Below are 15528 nucleotides of genomic sequence, written 5' to 3'. Positions count from 1 at the left end.
AAGGTTCTGGAACCTGCAGCTGGACCAGACTTGTATGTAAAACTGAAAAAGGCAAAAGCTCAATCATCAATATCTTGCAATTGAATCAAAGTAATGCATGCAGTACTAAGGCATTTGTATGCTAATGGCATAGCAAGCAAAACTTACTAAACACACAAGAGTTTGCAAAGCAATTTTATACTTCCCAGGCATCTAAGCCAGTGTATTGGATCATTTCCCATGCATAATTTTTATGCAATAAAACATGATCTTTGCAGAAATGTCACAGAAGTTCCACTGAGTTCACTAGCAAAGCCATAACTGCAAAGCAATTACATAATAAATACCCTTGGTTTCCCTTATGATTATATCAGACTCTCCATTTTTAAAACTAATTGGCAGTAATTTTCATTTAATTTTCAGCCAAACATAATTGACTGAAGCAAAGTAACCACCAGAACACAATGTAGTATACTTTGTTGGATTGTACAGTGCTGAGGAGCTAAATGATTGTACGCAGGTGCCCGTGACAGTCAACCCATGGCTCGGTGGTAGTGTACTCCTGCAAGACCCAGGCTCAAGTCCCACCTGCTCCAGAGGTGTATAAAGACATCTCTGAACAGGATGGTTAGAAAATATTTCTTGACACACTTGAATTTCCAAATTGTGTTGCTCAAATAATCTCAGATGTATTTTTCTCAGTCTATTCGATGAATTAAATATTTTGCTGTAGTTAAAAGTGTGTAAACAAAATTGTTCATTAGTAATAATTTTCTAATGTCTTTGAATTCTTGCTAAATGAGTGAAGAATAAGTCATTGGGTTATTTAGCACATTAGTTTAATTACACCAAATATGATCAGATCTGAATACAGGTAGGTGCTAAAGTACCCTGTTGGTAAATAAGTAATAACATAAAAATGAACCAAAAGTTTCAATTTAGGAATACTTCAAGATTGCAGCCTTGACTTAAAAATGGCAAAGCGCAGATTTTTGGCCTTACTATATTAGTGTGACACTGGGAAAAGAAGAAAAAATGATAAAGGAAAGATTAAATACTAATTCTTTCCTCTACTCTTTTTATGCTTTTCGACTATGCCTCACATGAGGCTCAGATTATAGTCTTTGACATGTTCTCAGTTAGCTTTAAACCTCTTTCCCTGACTGACAGATCAGAGATGCATGGATGCGTATGGATAGTTCTGGAACTGGTCTGTTTTGCCTGTCTTTGAGCAAATAACCAATATTTTGCAAATGCATGCTTTGAATTGGTAACTAATGGAAACTGAAGAACCTTGAAGTTACGAGATGCTGTGCCATCATTCTACTATTTCCACTTGTTTTGTAAATGTAGTGCGTCTCCTTCTGAAATATGATTTAGCTCGCCTTTCAGAAACAATCTAATTTTAGTCTGTGGTTCACTGAACCATACCTTTTCATGTTTTGGGATCACGTGGCAGTTCAACTTCAAGTTTATAATACTAGACTGATTTCCCTCAGGTCTTGTTTGGAAACAATGCACATAGAATTATAAAGGCTTTGTAAGGTTGAAAAGTTGATTTAAGCAACTGCCACTTTGCGTCAGATTTTGACTGATCCAATTTTCCTGATAAGTAATAGATAGAGGCAGTGCCAAATAGAACAATTAGCCACAAGAATGAAAAGGCTGTCCAGGTTTAATGATGATCTATTCTGAGGTCGCTTATCTGAACTGGTGGTGTCCAAAGCATATACATCAGCAGTTTATCTAGGGTAAGGAAGTCAGCTGCTAATTGCATAAGTGAAGATCAGTTTAGAAAAGGATTGTGAAGTATACAAACCTGGTCAGTTTTTGTGTGATAAAGTGTAGAGCTGGATGAACACAGCAGGCCAAGCAGCATCAGAAGAGCATGAAAGCTGAGGAGTCTAGGCCCGAAATGGCAGCTTTCCTGCTGCTCTGATGCTGCTTGGCCTGTTGTGTTCATCCAGCTCTACACCTTGTTATCTCAGATTCTCCAGCATCTGCACTTCCCGCTATCTCTGAAACAGTTTTCTTTTGTTAACTTTTGCTTATCAGGCAGGTAAACTGTGGAACATTGAAGATGTTGAATAAATCTTTAACCTTTAGGAACACCTCAGAGAAGTGGGGTACACATGTCAATGCATTTTCAGTGCTTCATGACGTACAAAGTTCACATTTTTATTTAAAGATATTCTTACTTGTTTGTTGATAGAAGCTTAACTCTGTAATTTCATCTCATTCTGAACACGGGATTCAGCAGATTTCTTGCTGTAATCCCAGCAGGTCCACCACGGTAATGGTGTTGAACACTCTTTATGTGGGAATTCTACCTTTGTGGTGCTGGACGACAGTGGAAATCCTGTGGAACAAAGGTACTGGTTAATTCCCAACTCGAGGGAGATCAACTCCATGTGCTGCCTTTGTCTATTTGTGTACACTTGCCTTCCACTTAAAAGTAGTTCTCCACACTTCAGCCTAACCAGAGAACTAAATTCTATCGATGGTAATGGATGATGTCTTTGGCTGGAATTTTTGCCTGTCTGCCATGACATCAATGGTAGGCAAGGCTAGAAATCCTTTGGTGTGAGGCCACATTTTACGGCTGCCTGGTTCACAAAGGCAGCGTGCCATTCAAATCATTCGCTGCCTTTGCTCAAGGCAGATATCTGGAGTCCACAATTGTGAATTACAGAATGTGCTGACTAGACCTGGTTAGAAAACTGGACTTTGTATGGGTGTAAGGCACTGCTTTAAATGTGGTTCCAGGACACTTCTGGGAAGTTCAGATGCCCTTTGAAGTTTAAAAGTTGACACGAATGTATGCAAAAAATACAAAAATCCATTGAAATGTCAGGGTCAATGGAACTGTCAATTGACTTATCAAAATCAACTATAAAAACTGTCAAGAGGATCTATCAGAAACCTAAAGAAGACCTGTCAAGAGGGTCCATCAAGCGGACATACAAAATGTGCACTGCCCTTTAGATCTTTGAAAAAAACATTTTGAGAGTTTAGTTTTTAAAAACCATTGCTTTCTATGCAGTCAACATAAGCCTGAGGGTTTCCATTACTGGATTAGTGCGACATGATTAATTTCTGCTGCTGCTGCTTATAGCTACTCCTGCAAGATGGGCATGTGACTCTAGGATCAGGTTTATCAACCACACAAGGACTCCCAGAATCTACGACCAGTGGCACGGAATTTCCAAAGTGGATAATCGTACTCATTAGCGAATAATTAACAACAACCGAGATAATGAATCCTGCTGAAATATCTGCTGTCATGTTATGCCATGCTCATTTGTCTCATGCCATCCACATAGACTCACATTCACTGCAGCGTGCTGTTTCAGTTGATTGACAGGTACAAGCAGCTATGGACTCTTTGATTTTGGATATAAGAACATGAGAACAAACAGCAGGAGGAGACAATTCAGCCCCTAGAGTCTGCTCTGCTGTTTTAGTACAACCATAACTGATCTCATCTTGACCTGACTCCACTTTCCTTTCCACTCACCATAATTTTTCCACCCATTACTGATGAAAAATCTATCTTACCTGAAGTTTATTCAGTGTCCTGCCATCAACCGTACTCTTGTGGTGGTGATTCCACAGATTCTTGACCATTTGAGAGAAGTGATTCTTCCTTGTCTCTGCTTTAAATCTACCACCTCTTATCATAAAACCTTTTGATCTGGATTGCCCCACATGAGGAGACATCCTCTGCAAGTCTACATTATCAATCCCCTTTAGCATCTTATATACATCATTTAGATCTCCTCCCATTCTTCTAAACTCTAGAGAGTATAAGACAATAAATTCCAATGCCATATTATTTTATTTAATTACTTTTCAATTAGACAATTCTTGTTATAAGGCATTATACAGTTGAAAGAGTGTAAATGTAGCTATTAGGTTTTTAATAAATGAATGACTTTTTTAAAAAGAAAATAAAATCTGCAATAGATACTGAATTTTTTATGTTCTGCATTGTTCTACATTGGCATTAAGCCTATAAATAGGCCTAGGTTGTAGAGAGAGAGATTGGCATGAGGGACCATGGGGGTGGGTACAGAGGCATGGAAAGGATGAGGATTTAAGGTGATGGGTACAGGGCATGAAGGAGAATGGATTAGCACGGTTGAAGTGTGTACTTCATCTGTACTTGTCATGGGGGTGAAGGGATGCCGTGAGAGGCATGGGTTTATATTTTATATTTTTGTTGACATTTTGGTCAGTGCCACAAGATGGCATTTTATCCAGCTCATCTCCACACAAAGCCTCCTCCTCTCTTGTTCTGGGGTTTAATATAGGCTTGACCAAAAATCCAAAGTGGGGGCAACCATTTTTAAAAGTTGGGTTCATGAAGCTAAGCTCTCCTGATGGTGCACGAACACACAGGCAAAAATCCAAGAATTTGATTCTCAGGACTGTCCGTGTTTCTCAAATTCATGGCACAGGTGTCCATGTATTTTATGAAAACTATCCAAATATCACAAGCCATGTGAGGAAGATTAGCCAAAAAGGCCAGTGGAATGTTGGTTTTTATATCAGGAGGATTAGAACACAAGGACATTATGATTCATATGACAGCTAAACAAAGCCTGTCAAAACCAAACCTGGAGCACTTGAGCAGTACTGAGGAAAAAGCAGTGGCATGAAATATTGCCCCTGCAGTGGAGTGAGTGTACATTTATACCTGGATTCCAAGGCTTTGATTATGAGAAAATATTTCACAAACCAAAGTTGTTTTTCTGTGGAATTCTGATTAAGGTGTGTGAGGTCAATTTCAAGATATTTAAGTGAGTAGATAATGAGGTGGATGGACACATAGACACTATTTCTGCTAGCTGAAAGAAAGGGCCTAATCTAAAAATGAGAACTGAAGGGGCCTTTTGTTCTGCAATGGTAGTGTCCTTACTTCTGATCCAGGAGGCCTAGGTTCAAGACCCACATTCCCAGAAGTGTATAACAATATCTCTGAACAGGTTGATTAGAAAATCTCTATAAAAATATAGATTGGCTAATTCGCTTTCATTCCGCTTTTTTTTCCCCCCACTTATTCATCAGCTTCTTTTGTGGTCCCCTTGCTAGCTTCTATAAAAACCAAGCTGCAGACCTTGTTACAGTCCTTTGCAACATTTTAAATATCTTCATTTAATCTAGGTGAGGCTTTTTTTGTTGATTTCTTGTTTAAGGCAATGTATTTTTATTAAGCGTCAGTTAGCTGGATGAGTGGTTTGTGATGGAGAGTGATACCAATAACATAAGTTCAGTTCCCGCACGAACTGAAGTTACCATGAAGGACTCTCTTTCTCAACCTCTCCCACTGCCCGAGGGATGGTGCCCCTCAGGTTAAACCACCTCCAGCTGTCTCTTTCTCTGTCTAATGAGAGAGTAGCACTATAGTACTTTTACTTTTGTTGAGCACTTTGACTTATTTATTTGAATGTTTCCAACTGCTTGTTCATTACCACACCTTTTACTCTACCCAGTCAACCTAACCAGTTCTCTCGTCATAACTACGTGATTAGTTTTGTTTATCTTTGATGCCTTAGAGGTTCTGGGGATTAAGAGAGCACGGCTCTCAAGGGTATAGGAAACTATTTTCTTATTTATTGATTCACAGGATGTGGGTGACTCTGGACAGGCAGCATTTATTACCCATCCCTAATTGCCCAGAGAGCAGTTAAGTGTCAATCACATTGCTGGGGTCTGGAGTCAGGTAAGGGTGGCAGATTCCTTCCCTAAAGGGGTTTGATGCTGGACAGTGGTTTATGGTCATCATTGGACTCCTAGTTCCAGATATGTACTGGATTCAAATTCTACCATGGCAGAATTCGAACCCAAGTCCTCAGAACATTACTTGGGTCTCTGGACTAATAGTTTAGCAATAATACCACGAGGCCATCACCTCCCTGTGAAATCATTGGGTCACTTGGGATTTTTCTAGATATCCATTCTTCCCCGGCGTAGAGCAAAAGCATTTATTTCACGGAGACTGGAAACACTCAATTCAACAAGGCAGCAATCTTGATAAGGCCAATGGAACAACATTTGCAAACCTTGGGCAGGTCTCACAATCAAACCTCCCAAAATATGCTCAATCAGAATTATTTATACTTCTATAGCACCCTAAACATAATGGGCTGAATTTCACCCCTGAGTGGCACTTCCTTCTCACTAGCTGCGGAAGCACTCACCGCTGCCTGGATCACTGCAATTCCCATTTTTAAACCCAGCCAGGACCTCCTGATTGAAGGCTGCAACCCTTGATTTGCCAAGGACTATTCCTCTTAGACATTGAGACATGGCCTTTGGTGTAAATACATACAGTGTGCATGCTGAACTTGATTCAAATGTACAATTGATGTAACACAATTCTGTGCAGTCACATGTCAACCCTGTCGACTGATTATCACTGCACACAGCTATGACAAGCTGCCTGGCTTTGTATCCTGCTAAACATCAAGGCAACGCAGAAGTACTATGAGCCTTTATGTTCTGAGTGAGGGCCAAAGCACAAAAAGGCAAGGGAGAGATATGGTGAGCAACCCAGTGGGTGTAAAGTGAGTGAGCAATAATGGAGCAAGTGAGGGGATCTGAGAGGCAGCCTGGTCTGATCCCAGAGATGGGTGACTGGCCATGCATAAAAGTGTCCCCACACTCCAAAGTGCAGCATTAAAGTGGAGAGCTGTATTGTTAGTGGGTTGGAGATGTGCAATGAGGACGTGGACAGGTCGGTACATGTCAGATATCAACCTGTGTGGATGGGGGTGTGCAGTATGGCCAATGCCGTTTGATATTGGATACTGCTGTACAAGATGGAAATTCAGAGGAGCAAGCAGTGACCACACTGATTTGCATGTCAGGATTTGTTGCTGCCTAGTTTCTCTTTAGCATGTGGGAGAATGGGAATATGCATATCAGTGAGGTAAAATTAGATACTAATGGCACACTAGTGCATGCAAATGAGTGCAAATAGGCCTCTTGTCACTCACAAGTGAGATTTTTATCTCGTCATTCAAAACTTAGTTACAGAATTGGACTTTCTTTCTTCTGGATATTGGGAATCTACTTTTTTTCCTGATCTCACCATACTTTTGCTGCTGTAGAGCGCGGGAGCCGTGGTTTACGAAGGAGGTGGAATCTCTGGTCAAAAGGAAGAAGAAGGCTTATGTTAGGATGAGATGTGAAGGCTCAGTTAGGGTGCTTGAGGGCTACGAGGTAGACAGGAAAGACCTAAAGAGAGAGCTCAGAAGAGCCAGGAGGAGACATGAGAAGTTGTTGGCCCATAGGATCAGGGTAAACCCTAAGGTTTTCTATAGGTATTTAAGGAATAAAAGAATGACGAAAGTAAGATTAGGCCCAATCAAGGATAGTAGTGGGAAGTTGTGTGTGGAGTCAGAGGAGATAGGGGAAGCACTAAATGAATATTTTTCAACAGCATTTACTTGAGAAAACACAATGTTGTCGAGGAGAATACTGAGATACAGGCTACTAGACTAGGTGGGATTGAGGTTCACAAGGAAGAGGTATTAGAAATCCTACAGAGGGTGAAGATAGATAAGACCTCTGGGCCGGATGGGATTTATCCTAGGATCCTCTGGGAAGCCAGGGAAGAGATTGCCGAGCCTTTGGCATTGATCTTTAACTTGTTATTGTCTACAGGAGTAGTGCCAGACGACTGGAGGACAGCAAATGCTGTTCCCCTGTTCAAGAAGGGGAGTAGAGACAACCCTGGTAATTATAGACCAGTGAGCCTTGCCTCAGTTGTTGGTAAAGTGTTGGAAAAGGTTTTAAGAGATAGGAATTATAATCATCTTGAAAAGAATAAATTGACTAGGGATAGTCAGCACGGTTTTGTGAAGGGAAGGCCATGCCTCACAAACCTTATTGAGTTCTTTGAGAAGGTGACCAAACAGATAGATGAGAGTAAACCGGTTGATGTGGTATATATGGATTTCAGCAAGGCATTCGATAAGGTTCCCCACAGTAGGCTATTGTAAAAATGCGGAGGAATGGAATTGTGGGAGATATAGCAGTTTTGTTTGGAAATTGGCTTGCTGAAAGAAAACAGAGGGTGGTAGTCGATAGGAAATGTTCATCCTGGAGACCAGTTACGAGTGGTGTACTGCAAGGGTCGGTGTTGGGTCCACTGCTGTTTGTCATTTTTATAAATGATCTGGATGAGGGTGTAGAAGGATGGGTTAGTAAATTTGCCGACGACACTAAGGTCAGTGGAGTTGTGGATAGTGACGAAGGATGCTGTAGGTTGCAGAGGGACATAGATAAGCTGCAGAGCTGGGCTGAGAGGTGGCAAATGGAGTTTAATGCTGACAAGTGTGAGGTGATGCACTTTGGTAGGAGTAACCGGAAGGCAAAGTACAGGGCTCATGGTAAGATTCTTAGTAGTGTAGATGAGCAGAGAGATCTCGGTGTCCATGTACACAGATCCTTGAAAGTTGCCACCCAGGTTTACAGGGCTGTTCAGAAGGCATACAGTGTATTAGCTTTTATTAATAGAGGGATCGAGTTCCGGAACCAAGAGGTTATGGTGAAGCTGTACAAAACTCTGGTGCAGCCGCACTTGGAGTATTGTGTACAGTTCTGGTCACCGCATTATAAGAAGGATGTGGAAGCTTTGGAAAGGGTGCAGAGGAGATTTACTAGGATGTTGCCTGGTATGGAGGGAAGGTCTTACGAGGAAAGGGTGAGGAACTTGAGGCTGTTTTTGTTAGAGAGAAGAAGGTTGAGAGGTGACTGAATTGAAACATATAAAATAATCAGAGGGTTAGATAGGGTGGATAGGGAGAGCCTTTTTCCTAGGATGGTGACGGCGAGCACGAGGGGCCATAGCTTTAAATTGAGGGGTGAAAGGTATAGGACAGATGTCAGAGATAGTTTCTTTACTCAGAGTAGTAAGGGATTGGAACGCTTTGCCTGCAACAGTAGTAGATTAGCCAACTTTAGGTACATTTAAGTCGTCATTGGATAAGCATATGGACGTACATGGAATAGTGTAGGTTAGATGGGCTTGAGATTGGTATGACAGGTTGGCACAACATCGAGGGCCGAAGGGCCTGTACTGTGCTGTCACGTTCTATAGGTCTTGCCACATTGTTCAGAAGCTGTGAAGATATCACCCACTGAAATGTCCCAAGGTGTTTCATAGGAATCTTCTCAAGTCAGAAAACCATAGATTTGGTCAAAATTGTAAGTGTTAATGAAAGTCTGAAAGCATGGTGTAAATGTAGTGAGGGGTAACCCACAGCTTGCGGCCTAAGTGACTGAGTCATGGTGATGACATTATAATTGGGGTTGCACAAGCTGCCAGGATAAAAAAAAGTGTAGAAATCTCAGAGAGTTATCAGATTGGACAAGATTACAGCAAAGGAAAGGGTGAGACTGTGGAGAGATTTGAAAACAAGGGTCAAAACATCGACAACTCTAGGACACAGACATTTTCACATACTGTCTTTTATTATTGAATTTCCACATAGTGCAGGAGCACCACTGCAACCTTCAAATGGTTAAATTATTAAGTAAACTGAAGGTTTTGAACATACCAGGTTAATTAAAATTGCTGAGAGGTGCTGAAATGTACTGTAATATACACAATGTGATGAATAAGCCTGAATTTCCATTTGAAGATAAAATCTAATACCTTGTACTAGTCAAGTGATCAATATCTTACACTTGCTTAAGCCATAGTGCAATTTGAAAAAAAGAGATCAATAAGAAGTGACTATTCTTTAATTTGTTTGGCAGGAAAATACATGACAGTTAGTGAATTCACACATCTCAGCCCTTTAAAGTTAAGCCACCTCAATGTGTTTTATTACTTTGTAACTCATTTAATGCCATCCAGAATGAATATACTGGAACAGCTTTTCCGAAATCAAAGTTTTCACTTCAGCCAGCTCAGAAATCTTTGCTATTTTTAATGTAGGGAGGCAAGAATTGCAAATTTGTGGCTTATTGGTATTGGAGTAGTTCTCCTGATGGTTTATGGAACGTGCATGTGAGCACTGGGCACCGCAAATAAAATCAATCCTGTAAGGAAGCATTGTGCTTAACTGTACAAGGATCTCCAACAACAGTCTCAATACTGGGCAGCCCTGACTTGATTTGAGATTTATTGGTAATGGTCGCAAATTATTTAAATCCAATCTGGATTTAAAGTGCTTTCGAGTTTTGAGAAGATTTGTAGCTCAGGTTGAGGTTCTGGATGTGAGATTGCTCGCTGAGCTGGAAGGTTAGTTTTCAGACGTTTCATCACCATTCTAGGTAACATCATCAGTGAGCCTCCGACGAAGCGCTGGTGTTATGTCCCAATTTCTATTTATCTGGTTAGGTTTCCTTGGGTTGGTGATGTCATTTCCTGTGTTGGTGATGTCATTTCCTGTTCTTTTTCTCAGGGGATGGTAGATTGGCTCCAAATCAATGTGTTTGTTGATAGAGTTCCAGTTGGAATGCCATGCTTTTAGGAATTAAAGTGCTTTGCCTAGAAAATACAACATGTTCGCTGAAGGCATCCCCTTCAATGTCATTTTTACAAACCATTTTCCAGAGTTAGAATACAAATTCTTAAAGGCAGGTTCTGTGGTTTGTGTGAGCCACTATTTTTTTAAGCTCTTTCTTTTAAAGATTAATTTAGAGCTTTAATTTTCACTTTGCATTTTACTTTCTTCTTTCATATTTATTTAGAGGACAATTAAAATCAGCATTTTGATATAATAAATTTCTCTCTGGGAACTCACCTCAGGAAACTATAAAATAAGCCAGATATCCTCAGGAATGCAATGAGACACTAATTTGTGCATTCAAGCTTTTTTGTCCTGATCCATTTCTATCCCTGAGAAACCACGTCTTCAGATGGATTGCTGGACCTAAATGTACTTGTGCGCTTGTATCTTCTGAAGTGCAGTCCTTGCAGATTCTCACATCATCTGCATCAGACGCTTGTAATGTGGGAGATGTTTGTGCAACTGTGTCTTCCAGGCAAAGACACCACTGCTTCCCATTGTAAAATCAATCCAAATGTGGCCAGTGACTACTATATACATTAATCGTTTGTTAGTAGGATTCTTGAATAAAGAAATGTTTTGTTAAAGTTTTCATCTTGCATTTGTCAGGACAATCCACAAGAATACCAAGTTGAAGGGAAAATATGACATGAGAAGGAAATGCTGATTCATTGGCAAGTGGACTCTGATTGGTAGAGACAATGTCACTGAGAATGCACTTGTTAATACTGATTGACAAGTAACTGCTGAGCTTTGTTTAAATGTTAATCCAGACAGGTTGACTCTCGGCAGGATGTTCCCCTGAGAAATGAATCAGAGAATGGCTGTCACCTATTTTGTTGCGTTGGAACAGGGGCTGTGTATAGTACATGGTCATTCTGTCTGCAAAGAACATGGAAATGCTCTTTTCTCAGCAATGCTGAAGGTTTATGTATGTACCAAAGTATATAGAATTTCCAGCACTGGAACAAGCTATTATTTCCAAAAGGCTTATTTTGATGTTTCTGCTCTTCTCAAGTCTTCTTCGATTCTTCTTTATATAACTCTACCAGCTTGGCTTAATATTTGGTGAAGTGGCAGCATTCTCACCTCTGGACTAAGGATGCTTGGGTTCAACTCCAGAGGTGTGTAGAAACATCGTTGAACAGGTTGATGAGAAAATATTGTTCCTAATATTGCATCCTTCCTCGTGTGCTTGTCCAACTTCCACTTAAATACATTCACATTGATGAACTCAATTCTAAGTTTAGGCAATTCCAATTTAAAATCTTAGTGTCTTGGAGATTTACAGCATGGAAAGAGACCTTTCAGCCCATCAAATCCATGCTGGTCGACAGGTATCTAGTCCCATTTCTAGCCTTGTACATGCCATGGTGTTTCCGATTGTTACCAAAATACTTATTAAATATTGTGATGGTTCCTGCCTCCACCAATCTTCTAATCGGTGACTTCCGGATACCCACCACCCTCTGAATGAAGACAATTCTTCCCTAAATCCCCTCTAAACTTTCTGCCCTTTGTTTTAAATCCATGTGCCATAGTTATTGATCCCTCAGCTAAGGGGTAAAGTTTCTTGCCATCTACCCAATCTATCAATTTCCCAGCACCCTTTTCAAAGAATATAAATATTTGGAATTTTAGCCATATTATTTTTAGGGAATTGTGGTCCTGTCCAGTTGAACAACTGAGTGCTTTCCATTTCAGTCCCGGTAGGTCCAGCGTCAACAAACCCGAGGTCAGGCTTTTTATCTATTAATAATAGATGGGGGCATGGGATTCAGAATGTGTCTGAACACAAAAATACAAAGAGTCAAAACAAGCCATTCAGCTCTTTGAGCCCACAACTTCCCACAATGTCTCTCGATTTCCCGGATATCAAATACCTGTTGGTATTTGACTTCTATGCGTTCAGGAACTGAGTGTCTACTGTTTTCTGCGGTATATAGTTCCAAAGGTGCAGAAGTGATTAAATGAAAAGGTTTCTTCTTATCTGAGAAGGAGATGGAAGCAAGGGAACTCGGGGAAATAAATAGTGATGTCTTGAAAAGAGTTTATATGAGAGAAGAGGAAATGCTGGAGGTCTTGAAATGCACAAAGGTGGATAAATCCCTGGGACTTGATCAGGTGTGTACAAGAACTTTGTGGGAAGCTGGGGAAGTGATTCCTGAGCCCCTTACTGAGATATTTTTATCATCAATAGCCAAAGGTGAGGTGCTGGAAGGCTGGCGAGTGGCTAATATGGTGCCATTATTTAAGAACGATGGTAAGGAAAAGCCTGGGAACTGTAGTTCGGTAAGCCCAATGTCAGTGGTGGGTTGGTTAGCGGGGATTCTGAGGGACGGGATTTACATGCATTTCGAAAGGCAAGGACTGATTAGGAATAGTCAATATAGCTTTGAGCATAATAAATTGTGTCTCACTAACTTGAATATGTCTTTTGAAGAGATGACAAAGAAGATTGATAAAGGCAATGATAGACATTGTCAATATAGATTTCAGAAAGGTGTTTGACAAGGTTCCGCATGGTAGACTGGTTAGCAGCGTTAGATCACATGGAATACAGGAATGCAGAATTATTTTAACTCAGAGGGTGGCAGGTATTTGGAACTCACCGATCGGAAGGGTGGTAGAGGCAGTAACCATCACATGGGGGAGCTAGCCAACTGGATACACAATCGGCTTGAAAGTAAGAGATGGAGGGCGGTGGTAGAGGGTTGTTTTTTGGACTGGAGGCTTGTGACCAGTGGTATGCCGCAAGGATCAGTGCTTGATCCAATGCAGTTCAGCATTTATATAAATGACTTGGATGTGAATACAAGAGACGTGGTGAGTAAGTTTGTGGATGACACCAGAATTGGTGATGTAGTGGACAGTGAAGAAAGTTATCGCAGAGTAAAATGGGACTTTGTTCAAATGGGCCAATCATTTGAGGAGTGGCAGTTGGAGTTTAATTTAATAAATGTTGCATTTTAGTGAGGCTAACCAGGGCAGGACCTATACAGTTAATGGTAGGGCCCTGGGGAGTGTTGTCGAGCAGAGTGGCCTAAGGTGCAGGTACATAGTTCCTTGAAAGTGCAGTCACAGGTTGACAGGGGGGTGAAGAGGACATTTGGCATGAGATAGTAGGAACTGCAGATGCTAGGGAATTGGAGATAACAAGATGTAGAGCTGGATGAACACAACAGGCCAAGCAGCGTCAGAGGAGTTGAAGAAAGGTCTAGGCCTGAAATGTCAGCCTTCCTGCTCTTCTGATGCTGCTTGGCCTGCTGTGTTCTTCCAGCTCCACACCTTGTTATCTAAGACATTTGGCATGCTTGTTTTCCTTGTTCAGTGCATTCAGTATTGGAGTTGGGATGTCATGTTGCGGCTGTACAGGACAATTGTGAGGCCACTCTTAGAATACTGCATTCACTTCTGGTCTCCCTGTTGTAGGAAAGATGTTGTTAAACTTGAAAAGGCTCAGAAAATATGTACAAGGATTTTGCTGAGATAGGAGGGTTTGAGCTAAAGGGAGAGGCTCAATAGGCTGGGACTATTTTCATTTGAGTGTAGGAGGCTGAGGGCTGACATTAAAGAGGTTTATAAAATCATGAGGGGCATAGATCTATGAATCTATGGTGTTTTTCCCAGTGTAGGGGAGTCCAAAACTAGAAAGCATAACTTTAAGGTGAGAGGGGAAAGATGTGAATGGGACCTAAAGGGGAACTTCTTCACGCAGAGGGTGGTGTGTGTATGGAATGAGCTGCCAGAGGAAGTGGTGGAGACTGGTACAATTACAGCATTTCAAAGGCATCTGGTTGGGTAAATGAATAGGAAGGGGTTACAGGGGTACGGGCCAAATGCTGGCAAATCTGGTCAGTCTGGACAAGTTGGACCGAGGGGTCTATTCCTGTGCCATACAGCTATATGACTCTATATTATACCTTAACAAACCTCTGTCTGTTAAATAAATGAATAAATAAATGTTATATGTTTGAAATAAATTAATTTTTTTTTCTCGCTTTTAGTGAGAAACAAAGAGCCTTGGAGCAGGAGGAACAGCCTTTAATTCACCCTCAGAGGACAAGTTATCCCCAGTTCACAGGGGGAGGCTTCAATTTTAAACCACAAACCAAAGTTTCAGCTTGAATATTCACTGCGCTGCATTCTCCATCTGCCGCTGATCCCTTTACATCAAACAAGATTTTTATTTCACTTATTATTGTAGAAACTGTTGATCTCAGCCAAGAATAACAGAGTGGAACAATGTGATTTTCATGCTGCTTAATTTTATTTTGGCATTTCAAATGCCCCAGTTCAGCCAAGATAATGAACTTTGTTGAAAAACATTTTATGGAATATTGATTTTTTTTTCCTTGATTTCATTATATTGAATATAAAAATACCTGTGTTGCACTTTAACACATTTTCATGTCAATACACACAGATATGTTGTTGAATAAAAACCGTCTGCTTTATCGTCAAATTTCTCTGTTACTAAACATGTTAAGTGAATCACCAAAATAGCAGTTCTGCACAAATGTGAAACAAGCGCGATGAAAAGTGAGGGAACTCCAGACAGGAAACCAAGGTGAGCTTTCTCGTTCATTGAAGGTGAGCAGCCTACGGTGGGCGGAAGAGCAATAGACATTTGGGAGTGAGAATTGTTGATGCATACAGATGTAGTTTCCGAGGATGGCTTTGCAGCCAGTTCCCTTGTCATGCAGAATTATTTGGGGAAGGCAAACCACATCCCCTTTACCAGCAGTCCGCTGCTGTTTTCTGAAATTTAAAAGTCCCCACAACATCTACAGTCAAACCACAAGTCTGTAAGGCAACTGTGTTCTTTGGGGGCTGGGTGGGGAGGATGCCATGTGGGACAGGGCTCTATGCCAAGTTACTAGGGTGCCAGTGTGAAGTTGGCAAGGGGACCAGGCATGCATATGCTGTGTTTAAAAGCATGTTGAGGTGGGTGGGAGAAATCAGGTCTGGCAGGGTACAGGGAGGATGGGTGTTGGGTTAGGGGTCTTCTGATGTGGCA

The 15528-nt window shown here is 41.0% G+C and overlaps 1 protein-coding gene across 1 annotated transcript in view; it reads left to right on the top strand.

Moving 5' to 3' along the window:
* Positions 1-14961, top strand: part of cfap58 (cilia and flagella associated protein 58) — a 219804-nt gene extending 204843 nt beyond the window's left edge. Inside the window, exon 18 of the mRNA XM_048551167.2 lies at positions 14516-14961. Coding sequence (XP_048407124.1) covers positions 14516-14636 — 121 coding nt within the window. The 3' untranslated portion in view covers positions 14637-14961. The remainder of the gene's footprint in view (positions 1-14515) is intronic.
* Positions 14962-15528: the final 567 nt, after the last annotated feature.

This window comes from Stegostoma tigrinum, chromosome 20 (assembly GCF_030684315.1).
Source record: "Stegostoma tigrinum isolate sSteTig4 chromosome 20, sSteTig4.hap1, whole genome shotgun sequence".
Classification (NCBI taxonomy): domain Eukaryota; kingdom Metazoa; phylum Chordata; class Chondrichthyes; order Orectolobiformes; family Stegostomatidae; genus Stegostoma; species Stegostoma tigrinum.
This window is presented reverse-complemented; position numbering and strand designations above follow the sequence as displayed.